This window comes from Synchiropus splendidus, chromosome 5 (genome assembly GCF_027744825.2).
Source record: "Synchiropus splendidus isolate RoL2022-P1 chromosome 5, RoL_Sspl_1.0, whole genome shotgun sequence".
Lineage (NCBI taxonomy): Eukaryota > Metazoa > Chordata > Actinopteri > Syngnathiformes > Callionymidae > Synchiropus > Synchiropus splendidus.
Genome location: NC_071338.1, coordinates 25,605,779 through 25,618,245, shown reverse-complemented (window position 1 = coordinate 25,618,245; position 12,467 = coordinate 25,605,779). Strand labels below are relative to the sequence as shown.

Here is a 12,467-nt window from a genome sequence, read left to right as displayed (position 1 = left end):
TAAACGTTGATAATAGATTAGGTGACCAGTCCAGGGTGTCCCTTATCTGTCCGCCAGGTAATTCAACCATCAATATGTCGGCCACAAAATTAAGCACAAATGTCCGCGCTGTTTCAAGAATAGCACCTTTATTTTGCCTTGTAAAACATTGTAATAATGTCTGACATTTATCCCAGATACAAAGAGCACTGTTCGACAGAGGCAGTCTGAGCTGATACGGGTGGAGAGGTGATCTTCCTTCACCCTGTGTGCATGGCTCTTATGGACTTGGTGAGGAAGTCCCATAGAAACACAGGCTGACCATACAAATTGCTCACAGAGTGTCATCGGTAGTGCAATTCTAAACACAATGAACGGTTAACATCGAGGTTCAATAATAAAAGATATTCAAGTATTAATAGAGAATGTTAAAAAAGGAACACGGATACAATACACATGTTTAAAAAGAGGCTAAAATGAAGCACACAAATACTGCTGGGGTTTGCAAAAGATAAGTACTTTGTTCATAGCGATAGGCACCATTTAGCAGAAGGCAGTTCACAGTTTCTAGAAATCCTGAAAGGTTTGGTTTGCTTTCGAAGAGACAGTTTGCCCACCGAGGGCTCGTCCCAGACACAAGGTCAGAGTCAGTCCACATGAGCTTTGACCCCAGCACAGTGTTCCAGTCCTTCTTGGGAAGTCTCATTTGTCTGACCTGGTGCTGTCCTGGGAAGAAGGGCTATGAACCACATTGGGTGTACATAGTGTCAATCATTGACTTATGTGACTAACCCAGGCTAGCACCCAGGTTCAGAGACATTCCACTGTCCTGGATGCTACAGAGAAGCCGATCAATACGCACTGGTGCCTCCTTCCGACCGAGGGTTGTGCAGTGCTGCCTGTGCAAATGTTGCTCGGCAAATCGCCAAAGTCAAACGTCTTTTCAGCTTCGACATGCAAGAAAACATTACTCAAGAAACAGAATGCTACAGCGTGACCCTGAGTGATAAAGCATTTGTCCTGTGTTTGGTGGGAATCGGGAAATGATGTTTCTTGTTTGTGGTTAGAGCAAATGTCCTCTCGCCATCTTGTCGCGGGGAGTGTCTCTGGAGGCAGCGGCTTTCCGCTGCCTGCGGACGGCACAGATGGAGTAGGGCTTGGGCTGCAAGGTCATGCCCAGTTTAGGTGCCACAGTTGGAACGCTTCCGGGTGGGAATTGAAGGTGAAACCTCTGCAGCAAAGTGGTGAAAAAGAGGAACATTTCCATGCGTGCCAGCTGCTCTCCAAGACACTGACGCCTCCCTGAAAACAGAAATGCAGAGCTGAAACATTAAGGCGGAAACTGCTGAGAGATTTTCCAGATTATCAACAACTTTTCAGGCCCTCTTTATCGAGACACTCTTGGGAGGCTGTATTGGTTCCATCTAGCTCCTGTTCAATGACTAGCTTTAGCGCTTGGGACTTCATTGTGTGACAGCGTGAAAGTAATATGCTGCTCTTTCATCAACAGTTAAAGGACATGTTAAGGGATCACTAACCCATAGAGAAGGGAAGGAAGGCTTCACGTCGGACAAAGTTGCCACTGCTGTCCAGAAACCTCTGGGGTGAAAAGACTCCGGGGTCGATCCAGTATTTCTCGTCGAAGTGCACGGAGTATAGGTTTGTGATCACCATGGTGCCCTTGGGAATCTTGTAGCCGTTGACATGAGCGTCTTGAGAGGTGGCGCGGAAGATACCCAGGGGAACGATGTTGCAGAAGCGCAGTACCTCATGCAGGACTGCTTCCACGTACGGCATCCGCTGCTTGTCCTCCAGGGTGGGGGCTCTGCCGTTGGGCAGGACGCTGTCGATCTCCCTCTGGACTCTCTCTGCACGAAGGAGAACAAATGTCAATCGCTGTTTGAAGAATCCAAAGATGGTGTTGTCGTCACTCACCTTGAATGTTTGGATAGAGCGCCATGTAAAGCATGGCCCAGCGCAGGGTGTTCGTGGTGGTCTCTGTGCCGGCTATGATGAGCTCCCCCACCGAATAAATGAGGTTTTCATATGAATAAGAGGAACTGGGGTCTCCTGAATTCTGCTCCAACTCATCCAAGTAGGCGTCAACGTAATGTCGAGGTCGGTGCGGAACTCTTCCTTGCGAAAAACCTTGAATCACTTGCGATAAAAAATCGTAGACCTCAGCGGCATTGCGGAAGAGCTTCTGGTGTTTTCCGAAAGGCACATACTCGATCCACGGAAAGGCATTGTAGAGGAAAGCCCAGCTGCTGACGGCCAGCTCCACATTCTCGCTGAAGATCTCGATCATGTGCTGGAAGTTTCTGTCGTCGTAGGTGAAGCGGTGGCCGAAAATGATCAGGTTGGAGATGTTGGATACGCCGTTGGTCACCAGGTGTTTGGGGTTGAAGGGCTTGCCTTTGTGTTCGTCGATGGCATCGACGAAAAACATGCACTCCTCGGAAATCTTCCTCTCGAACTGTCTCTGACCACTTCCGAAGTATCGGAAAGCATTGCATGCTAGTTTGCGGTGCTCAATCCAGCCCTTGCCGTATTTGCAGTTGAGAAGACCTGCGATAGAAGAGTGAAAACCTTCAGGGCTGGGGTGAAACTCACAGTCACAGCATTTTGTCCATCTCCTCTTACCACCCATTTTGGTCATTTTCTCGAAGAGTGGTAAGGACGGGCGATCGGAAAACACTTCCCCCTGGTGGTAAAGACATTCCCTCACACAGTCATATCCGTTCAAGACTACTGTCAAGATACCGCCCAAGTCCAAGCTGAAGATCTGAAAGATGAGTGACCTTCAGTTAAACAAGTCTGCAAAAGAGACTGTAAAACTTCAAATTAAAATGGTTTGTATCTCGCTCCTTGGATTCTCGTAGATATAAAGGTTGCTATAGGTGAGGATCCCCTGCAGAGTGTCTATCCAAAGTGTAACTCAATCTGCCCACAGTGAACACTGCCTGCAGTATATGACCCACAATTCACCGTCCCATCCCCGAAACAGGACAGTGAAGTGATTCAAGTGGAGTAGAAAAAAAAAACAAAACTGAAGTTATCAAAAGATTAAACAGTTTGAGCAGTTGACTTTGACTCTATTTTTAAAATCTAATTTAAAAATAATTTCAAAACAAGAGTTTATTTTGCGGCTAATGGTGAATGAATTATGCTGTAGTGCGTTTAAACGAGATTTTTTAATCCACTGACATCCCTAATCTAAACTCACTCCATTGTTTATGAAGAGGTTTTAAAGTGATGCAAGATTTGAAACGCGCAATTGATCAATCGCCTGTGGTAAAACTGGAGGTTGATCTATCGCAGCTTCTGATTCGTCCGTAAAATCCGCTGAAAGCCTCACATGGCTCAGATTAGGCACAGATTGGTTACATAACTGCTCCGATCGAGATTGAGATCCGACGATGCCGTCTGCAGGCTGAGGCTGTTGCGCGTGCAGGTCGGGCCCTCTTACCTGTCCGTGAACTTCACTCTGCTTCTTGAGGAAGACGTGCGGCTCGGTGACCAGGGAGAGAATGCTTCCTATCACCGGGATGGGTGAAGGACCCGGGGGGAAGCCCGCAGGTCTCCTCTGCTTGACGAGCTGCCGCACCAGCAGCAGCGCGAGGAGGAGCGCGCTCAGGCAGCAGGCGGCGAGCAGCGCTCCCCGGCTCGACATCTGCACCAGGCTCGGTGTTCGGATGGATACCATGCTTCCCGTGGACTCAAGTGCACGCGCCGCCAACCAATTCCACTTTCCGTCCCCTCTGCATGAAGCTCATGCGGATCATCTTTCAGATTTTTCTATCCCCCGCCTCCAAAAAGTCAGCTGTTCGTCTGCTGAACTTTGCTCTGATCGGGATCTATCGTTTGGGTTTTTGGCTTCAGTTTTGACTTCCAAGAAAAGTCTGCAGGCAAATCAAAAAAGTCCTGCCCAAAAACCCAACTTTTACAATATTCAGTTCCACTTAGTCTTTCAGCTGAAGCCTGCACAGCGTTTATGACTGCATTGTTTTATCATCATGTTTTTTTTGGTCATCTTGCAAAGCTACTTGGAGCCTTTCCTGTGTTGTATTCTCAAAACATGAACAAAGGTAGACACCTCACTGACAGTCCTCTACCACTTACAAATGTGGGAAACTTGCAAGACGTTTCATCTGTAACACTGATTCTTACTCTATTAGGGGATTGTGAATGTCCTATGATTTACAAATACAACTGAATGTGAATTCATTTCAACCTACTTTTTTTTTTACATCAGTGTTCTATTGAATGATTTGTCCATTAAAGTAAATGCATTCACAATATAGTCCCCAAAAATAACTTAAAACAAATCTTCGCGGTGTTGTGCATTTCTAATATTTATATCTCTGTTGATGGACTTTGATAGAAAAACAATTCTATCATTCCTATGCAATTGCAGACTGCAGACCTGAGGAATACTTTCCCATTTAAGCCTTCTATTCAGCGTCAGCAAAACTGGCTGCGTCGAGGGGGAAAACGTATGTTTTCTTTCTAAACTTTGCCCTACTAAACGTCTGCAGGTCCCCCCTAAACTCCCAAATATAGTGGTGGAGTTCAGGTCAGGCACAAGTCTACTTGAAGTTCAAAGGTTAAGACGTGCACCACATTCCAATCCGCAGCAGTCGTCCCGACTAAAACTTGACTCTTGTTCACTCTTCTTAGGTCGAACAGGAAGCTTGACCCACATGACGTGCTTTTGATTCCTTCTTTTGGCCATGTTTATCACGAGATGGAGGACAGTTTATCCAGATGTTGTTTCCTGATCAGACTGAGGTTTTCTTGCTCGGGCGCCGCACCACCCTCGACACACACCCCTCACAATCACTCACATTTGTCAGGGATACCTAATGAGGACATTCTTGCAAATGACTTCTCTACTTCCTGCCAGATCCCCAGACACAAACACAACTCTGGAAGCCTTCAACACATTTGTCAAATGAAATTGGATAAGCATATTCTGCTGTTTGTCTCACTGGAAAAGACAAAACACCTGAGCAGAAACTTTGAATGGACGATATTCTGAAAACACTTTGTGTACTTGGTCGGATACCCTCAACTGCAGGTGTGTACAATGGTGAAGACTGAGTCGATGCTTTCTTAATGTACCGTCCTGGTGTGACATCCATACGGTGTAGACACATTAGCAAGTCATTTAAGATGGTTGCTAAACAACTGCACAGACGCACAAGTGGACGGCAGTTTAGCCACAGAGAGGAAAACAAATGTTCCAATAAATCCTGTCCAGGAAACAGCAGACATGTCCTGCTTTAGTTCTAATGTGTACTGTCATAATTGTATTTGTGGTTACACACATTACTCCTAATATCTGTGAGCCACCAAAGATAAGTTCTTCCTGTTCTCTCAGCCGTGCGTGTCCACTCTTTGTGTCGCAAGGTTCTTACTGTAAATTATCACCTGACGTTTGAAGCTCTTCTTAATCCCTCGGTAAGTACCAGCGCTGCTTCCGGCCCACCTGTTTAAATGTTTGGATCACTCTTTGGATCAGCGTGATTTGTAGAGGCGACCAGCAGGTGTGGTGCTGACGTTCACGATAACATTTCCTTCCTTTAAAATGGTCCATCTTTTTTCAGCATTTGTCCTCCACTTTGCTTCTTTTCTTTGTGCAAAGCTTGATGTGTTTTGAGACAACAATGTAGTCTTTAAAGTCTTCTTTAAAATCTTACAAAATAAGTTATTAGGTCATATTGGAAGTTACATAGCATTTTTGTCTTGATACTGTGTCACAACATTAGACATTTTATGAAGTTGCTAGTTGGATGTTAGTGAAGGTGTTCAATAGTGTTAAGTCACCAGAGAAGGAGCAGGAACCACCAGGGACCACCAACATCCGCAGTCATGTGTTACCACTCCGCACCAAGACTTTGAGTAAAGATAAAGATAACATTGTTTATGGCAGTATGTTGGGCCCAATCTGACCAAGAGATATTGCCATGTAAAGCAGCGATGGGCTGAGCATCCGCATGAGTGGTTTGTTGCCATGTTGACATGGTGTTTTGCTTTCACACGATACGGACGTCTAAGGATATGGTGTCGAACGTTGCCATCAGGGCTGTATCGCTGGGGTGGACGCAGCATTACGATGTGGGGAGGGATCCGCTACTGTTACAGAACCTCTGGGATGGTTTGTCAAATGCATTTTATTTCCATAACAACAACCAGATCAACCAACTTGGGGACCTAAAAACTGCCAGCAAGAGAGGAATGCAGAGCCTCAGAACGTTATGCAGAGACTCCTTTGTTCAGGGAGGAAACGCTGTTTAAACCTCATCTTTCAGTCATGGCCAACTGCATGAAAGCTTCACTATTTTGGTGGAATAGTTTTTGTCTGTTTTGGTCGCAAAACACTGGTCTACATAAGTGTGTGAAATCTGCACAGAATGTTCATGATGACTCTTGATAATCCATGCTTTCTCTCGAGGTGCATCTTCTGTGGGGTTCAGAATATGCCGTTAAATAAATTGAAACATTGAAATGTTTTTGACTCTAATTCACTTCAATATATCACTTCAATAAAATATCTCAGACGTTTTCACCCACCAAGCGCTAAGTGTGCGGCAGCCGAACTTTCTCCACCTGGTTATCTCGAACCCTAACCCTAACCCAGCGCTGGAATGTCACCAAACATCTGTGGCTACATTGCTCTGAAGCTAGTTTGCATTTCATATTCATATACATTTATTCATATACACAAGTCTAAGATGGTTTACATTGCATTGTAGCTGAACTAAAGCGGCACCGATTTCTCTCTTCCCCATTTCTCTGGGGTTGTGCACAGCATGTCCTGACCTGATGCCCGAGCCACTGCTACTGTTTTTGCTGAAGCAGATGAGCAACACTTCTACACTAAGCCTTTAATTGAGACAACATACTGTACATTGTGGGTAGAAAACCCATAGTTGTCACTCATTCTTTTGGTCAAGACCCAAAACTGGTGATAGCTCAGTATTTTTCTATTCTCTAAATCCCTTTATATCTATTGGAATTTTTTGCATTTTAGAAATGAGTAACAGCAAAATCTGAGGCTGGATTTTGCATCACAGATACATTACTTTCTCACTCCATGGGTTAAAATATTATGATCACCAAGGCAGTTTATACATTTAGAACAGATACATAATGTGTGATTCATTTGCCATTCAATCACGACTTAACTCAGCTCTAGTGTGAATAATCGAGACAAAAAAAATGGAATCTATTGACAGTCCCAGCTATAACAACATGAAAGCTTTTCATTTTGAACTCTGTGAATCACTATTGCGTCTCCTCTCTTCTCCTTTTGCCTGTTGACTTCCATACATCTTTTTTTAAAACTTACATTTCAAGTCCAATTCATCAATGACAAAGATTCTCTGTATTTATTTAGCAGTGGAATACAACTTTGGTTCTAAATGTTTTGCTTTATGATTTGTTGATTTTTAAAAGAAAGAAATTGCGTATTTGCCTGTAAAGAATGTAGATTTCAGTCCGTTAAAATGTTATCACCTTTGAAAACAATCCACCTAAATTCTCTTACCATCATTTCAAGCATCTGATCTTCATGCCACTTCCTGTTTTCACATAGTCATTCCCTACAAATGGAAAGCTCTCTGGCAGCGTCTCTAACAATTTATCTCATGACTAGCCGATGTCATGTGCCTGTTGCCTCTTCACTGGCCGCCCGTGTTGACGTCAGAACTTGGATTGGCTCTTCAGTTTGAGGTAAAAGTTTCGAGTCACCAATGGAGAAGTATCTCGCAGCGTTCCCAGCGGGGACGTCGCCTATATAAAACCCTGGTGTGCCGGTGGGATGGGCAGACTCATCAGAGGAGCAAGAACTGCACGCGTCTCTGTCACCAGGACCAGCCTCACGGTGAGTCGACGGGCGTCTGATTCATTCTCATCCGACTATACAGAACATACAGCCACTGAGGATGTTGAAGGATGCTATGAAATGTAAAAATACAGTTAATCCCACTAATGGAGGGGGACGCTGGCACAGGATCCAGTCCTGCGGCACTTTCTAGCTCTACCGTTCTGGTCCAGCTCCCAGACTCTATGTGCTGTGCAGTTGAAGCATGTGCCAGGTCTGAGTCGTGTGTTTGCTCCACAGGAGGAATCGTAACCATGCTGAAGCTCTGGTCTTTCACGTTTGCCTTTGTTCTGACTGTCTGTCAGATGTACATGACACAGGCGGCTCCGTCCAGGTGAGACAAGATGCATTCTGCTCCTTTCGTTCAATTCTTCTGCAGCTTTTGTGGAAAGTTCCGCGCAATTGTTCATAAAGTTATACTCACAATCATCAAGATAAATACATGTAGCCCATCACTAACTCGATCACTATGCTTCTGTTTCAGAATGACCTTTGATGACCTCATGGATGGAGTCACGATATCCAACGATGACCCTCAAAGGTTAATAAAGGTCATCAAAGAGCTCATGCAGAAAACCCTGGATGAGCAGGAGCTGGCAGCAGCTGACGTCAACAGGTACTGAATCACTATACGTCAAGGACTTGGCAAACTTTTCATTTCTAAAAAAGTCAGACTCATCTTAAGCAGAATTGTGTCAAGGCGGTAGATAGAGATGTTGTGCCTTCATTACATCAGGCGTCTAAGTGTTTGTCAGCATGTCATCAAACGCACCGCATGCCACGGCGTCATCAGTTCTGTTTGCATGTCTTTTTTTCCCCCCCTTCTGCAGTCAAGCTAGACCAGTGTTCAAGCGCTGCACCGGCTTGAGCACTTGTGTTTTGGGCAAATTGTCTCAGGATATTCACAAACTGCAGACGTATCCCCGCACCGACGTGGGAGCCGGGACGCCGGGAAAGAAGCGAAGTCTGTCTCAGCAGTTTGAATACTACGGCAATTCATTCGATTGAACCGATTTCTTTTCTTTGAGTCGGCACAGCTTTTGCATGCTGGTCTGGTTAGACCCACCACAATAAACCTTCAATAAATCATCATTTCATTCATACTGCTTTTGTGTCTCTGCATCATTACCTCAGCTCATCTCATTCACAAACACTTATCATATCAAGTTTTTTCTTTTTTTGTAACAGCAAATTAATGTTTGGTGTTACCGAAAGCAGAAGAGAAAATTATTACAAGCTGTGCCACATTAAACTTCTTTCACTTTCAGTTTAGGAAGACAGTAAACTCATCCTTAAGGAGAAACATGTCCATATGCAGGAAGTACTTTTTGAAAATATATTAATGGGAATATTTCAGGTGCGCGGCACAGTGGAGCAATGGTTAGAACTGCCGCCTCTCAGCAAGAAGGTTCAGGGTTCAAATCCAGCTCAGGATTTTTCTTCTCCGGTTACTCTGGTTTCCTCCCAAAGACACGCTCACTAGGTCAATTGGACACTCTAAAACTGCCCCTGTATATGAATATATATAATTGAAGTTATCCCAAAGAAAAGGGTTGTCATTTCCGCTAGGTTCATGATGCCATACTAAATGTTTCTCTCTCCTCTAACAAAGCAACATAACAATTCAGAAGAGGGGATGTAACACTGCTACCTGTGTAACCCACCGCCTGGCTGACTATCTGAGTAGATCAGGAGGACTTGGATACAGTAACTTTGTTCCCACCAACGTTGGTGCCCAGGCTTTTGGCAGAAGGAGGCGACGTGGACCTGTGTGAGCCCTAACCTGAACTGATGGTACGGTAGTACGTGGTGCACTCATGCCACTATACGAAAGTCATGCCAGTGCAGTAGAGCATCAAACATAGCAAACAAAACGGTTTCATTGGGAAGTTTCCACCCATCTGTAGTCCACCCATCTCATGTTAAAAAGTCACATCGATATTGTGCTAATGGTTTGTGCCATCACGAAGAAAGAAGGTACTTTGGAATGAGGACACACTGCTATGAGCATGTTATAGTTGTCACCCGGATGCACTTGCATTAAAAAAATGCAGTTGCACTGTCTCCCGAATCACTACCAATAACCATTTACCAACAACTTACGAGCTCCTGTAACGGTAAACTTCTCCTTTGTGAGATCAATAAGGTCTTATCTTATCTTATAAAACTATGTGTTGTGTTCCAGTTTGATCCAACGTGATGTCCACATTTTTGTGTACATGCATTTTAGTTATGTGTATCACGAAGGATGCATTCATCTTAAGGCTGTGGAACAAAAAAAAATGAACAAGTGTGAAAGACCATGACACAGCAAAACTGTGCAACCTAAATGATGATCTTTTCCAAGGCAATTCACTTACAAAATTCTTTGGGTTTGAAAGCCAATAATTTTGAGTGGAGAAGCTTTTGGCATGAAGCAGCCCATAATGACAAAAAGAACATTTCCTTCTTAAGTGTGCCCAACAGGGTGACAACTGCGGTCTCAGATGAAAACTCTTTGGAAGAAAGTGAACACACTGTTTACAACGATGTAAACAGTAGGCCATTTTCCCAGAGAAAAGCCTCTATTGCAAAGGTGCTACAACTAAAGGCTTCCATTATTCTGCGAATCAAACGTCACAGCATTACAGTGCACTACACTTCAATTCACCTTCTGCCTCACTCAGAAGCCACATCTCATTTGTGTCTGACTTCTAAAAATGTTGCGAGCACTACTTTTTCCTTGCTGAATATGATCTGCTCTTTTGTCAACAGATTTTGAGGACTGCCTGTCTGACACCTCACCATCGTCCATCCTCATGCATTATGTGCAAGGTGTGCATAAAACGTGCATAAAACATATCCAAACGTGGACAGTTTTTCCTGTCGCCAATTTAAACTGACTTAGAGCAGCAAAATAGGAGTGAGATGACGTTTCGCTTTGGTAACTAGACGCGAGGAAGAATTATTTTCTTTGCCTTGACCTGTAGCTCAACTGCCCTTTTGACCCCTGTCAGCAGTATCCAGTGTCTAGCTCAAAGTCTTGTAGTGTGTGTCTGCTCTGCGATGAACTCACCAGTGGCTGTCACGTGCCTTGATGTGAAGCAACTCATCCTCCATCGCCGATGCACTGCAGTGTTTCTGAAGCATCATGTTGTAATAACTGAAAGCAGAAAAATAAATTGTATTTTAGCTAAACAATGCTTATTTGTTGTGTATTTTTGTGTTTCAAAACAGTGCACCTCTTCTCAACTTGGGTTAGCTTTGTTACATGTCTACAGGTTTTCACTGGTAGATGTTTTATTATAACACAATTTAAGGTATTACCCTATGAAGTAATATACCCAGGAAATATAGTATAATAAATATCCATTTTTATTTTTACTTGTAGGCATTTAATGGCATACACAAGAACCACAAATATTTTAGCCAAAAATATTTAAATAAATTACTATTACATATATTGTTCATTTAGATCAGCAACACAATGTTTAAAAAGAGACATATTCACACAAATATCTTATTTTATGTCATGGTAAAACATCATATGTGACCCACATGTTCACAGGTTCACAACATGTCAGTAGCCTTATCCAACCTGAAAACCACTAGCACTAAAAAAAACCCAAAAAACAAAATTTAATATTGATTTTTTTGGGTTGATATTTTACTATGAGAATGAAATAATAAAACATGAATGGCTCGGTGAGGGATCACATTTCACAAGCAGTGTCCTTAAAGCAGCCATCATTGCTTTTTTCCAGATGTCTATGTTGTGATGCAATTTTATCATCCGTCCTCCTATAAAATGTGCTGCTTTAACTTCAGTATAATATTTGCATCCTCATCTGTTAATAGTTCTCTAAAATAACAAACAGCACTATATAAAAAGTGTCAGTGTTGCACTAAATATTTTTATATTTTAATCCAAACTTTCTTTTAATGCAAACTAAATATTAATATAATAATATGCATTTCACTTGCGTTCGGTTGTTAGTCAGCTAAATCCTCAGTTTACCGAAGGGACTGAGCTTAGCTGCGTTACACTTGAGAAGTGAGGGCTCTTATGAGGACATACTGGGAACCCTTATACATAGTTTTCATATTTAGTTTGCGACCTGGCACAGACAGTCGGGCTCAATATTGAGTCCGACATTTATCTCTCATTAAGAGGCTCATGTGAAAATAAAATATTTATTTCATAGTACACACTTTACTAATACAACAGAGCAATAGGTGGGTTACTGAAATGAAAGGGGAAATACTCATGGAAATGAAAAACGACATCTTAACATTTCGAGAAGCTGTTTGACCTTTCTTGAATGTGTGCAAATGCAAAGTGTGCTCATTCCTGTTGTTTTTGACAGCAGCAACTCAACTCCGGACTTTCCTCCTAACTTTGAAGAGGAAGGTAAGAAGTTGTTCCTGTCTTTTAGCGAACCTGTTTGTCATTTTAAAACGTGTGTTTCTGAACTTAAAACTCTTAAATCCAAACTGCGATTTTCCTCCATCAACACCGCAGACTGATCTCATGGTTCATTGATAATGAATGTTTGTGTTTAGGAGGCTGAACATTGGAAATCCCAGGGAGCCTCTTGTTAGATGCCTTGTAGGCCCAGTG

The 12,467-nt window shown here is 43.2% G+C and overlaps 2 protein-coding genes across 3 annotated transcripts; one reads left to right on the top strand and one right to left on the bottom strand.

The window, feature by feature from the left end:
* Positions 1 to 128: 128 nt before the first annotated feature.
* Positions 129 to 3,728, bottom strand: LOC128758886 (vitamin D 25-hydroxylase). The gene is made up of 5 exons (XM_053865347.1): positions 3,449 to 3,728; positions 2,623 to 2,764; positions 1,915 to 2,547; positions 1,518 to 1,847; positions 129 to 1,281 (listed from the first exon to the last, which is right to left on the bottom strand). The coding sequence occupies exons 1-5, from the start codon at positions 3,683 to 3,685 to the stop codon at positions 1,043 to 1,045; spliced, it is 1,581 nt and encodes a 526-aa protein (XP_053721322.1). The 5' UTR covers positions 3,686 to 3,728; the 3' UTR covers positions 129 to 1,042.
* A 4,091-nt stretch (positions 3,729 to 7,819) lies between these two features.
* Positions 7,820 to 10,963, top strand: calca (calcitonin/calcitonin-related polypeptide, alpha). 2 transcript variants are annotated; one of them, XM_053865987.1, is made up of 5 exons: positions 7,820 to 7,867; positions 8,108 to 8,201; positions 8,352 to 8,483; positions 9,480 to 9,661; positions 10,622 to 10,963. In XM_053865987.1, exons 2-4 carry the CDS (start codon positions 8,122 to 8,124, stop codon positions 9,640 to 9,642), a joined length of 375 nt encoding a protein of 124 aa, XP_053721962.1. In that variant the 5' UTR covers positions 7,820 to 7,867; positions 8,108 to 8,121; the 3' UTR covers positions 9,643 to 9,661; positions 10,622 to 10,963. The 2 variants fall into 2 exon arrangements, with proteins under 2 accessions (XP_053721962.1, XP_053721961.1); XM_053865986.1 differs by lacking the exons at positions 9,480 to 9,661; positions 10,622 to 10,963 and adding an exon at positions 8,698 to 8,875.
* The last annotated feature ends 1,504 nt before the right edge of the window (positions 10,964 to 12,467 follow it).

Coding starts and splice junctions, on each gene's coding strand:
- LOC128758886 (XM_053865347.1), bottom strand. CDS start 3,685: ATGGTATCCATCCGAACACCGAGCCTGGTGCAGATGTCGAGCCGGGGA. Junction 2,765..3,448: donor AGAGTGAAGTTCACGGACAG/GTAAGAGGGCCC, acceptor CTCATCTTTCAG/ATCTTCAGCTTGGACTTGGG. Junction 1,848..1,914: donor GCTCTATCCAAACATTCAAG/GTGAGTGACGAC, acceptor TCCTTCGTGCAG/AGAGAGTCCAGAGGGAGATC.
- calca (XM_053865986.1), top strand. CDS start 8,122: ATGCTGAAGCTCTGGTCTTTCACGTTTGCCTTTGTTCTGACTGTCTGT. Junction 8,202..8,351: donor ACACAGGCGGCTCCGTCCAG/GTGAGACAAGAT, acceptor CTTCTGTTTCAG/AATGACCTTTGATGACCTCA. Junction 8,484..8,697: donor GCAGCAGCTGACGTCAACAG/GTACTGAATCAC, acceptor CCCCTTCTGCAG/TCAAGCTAGACCAGTGTTCA.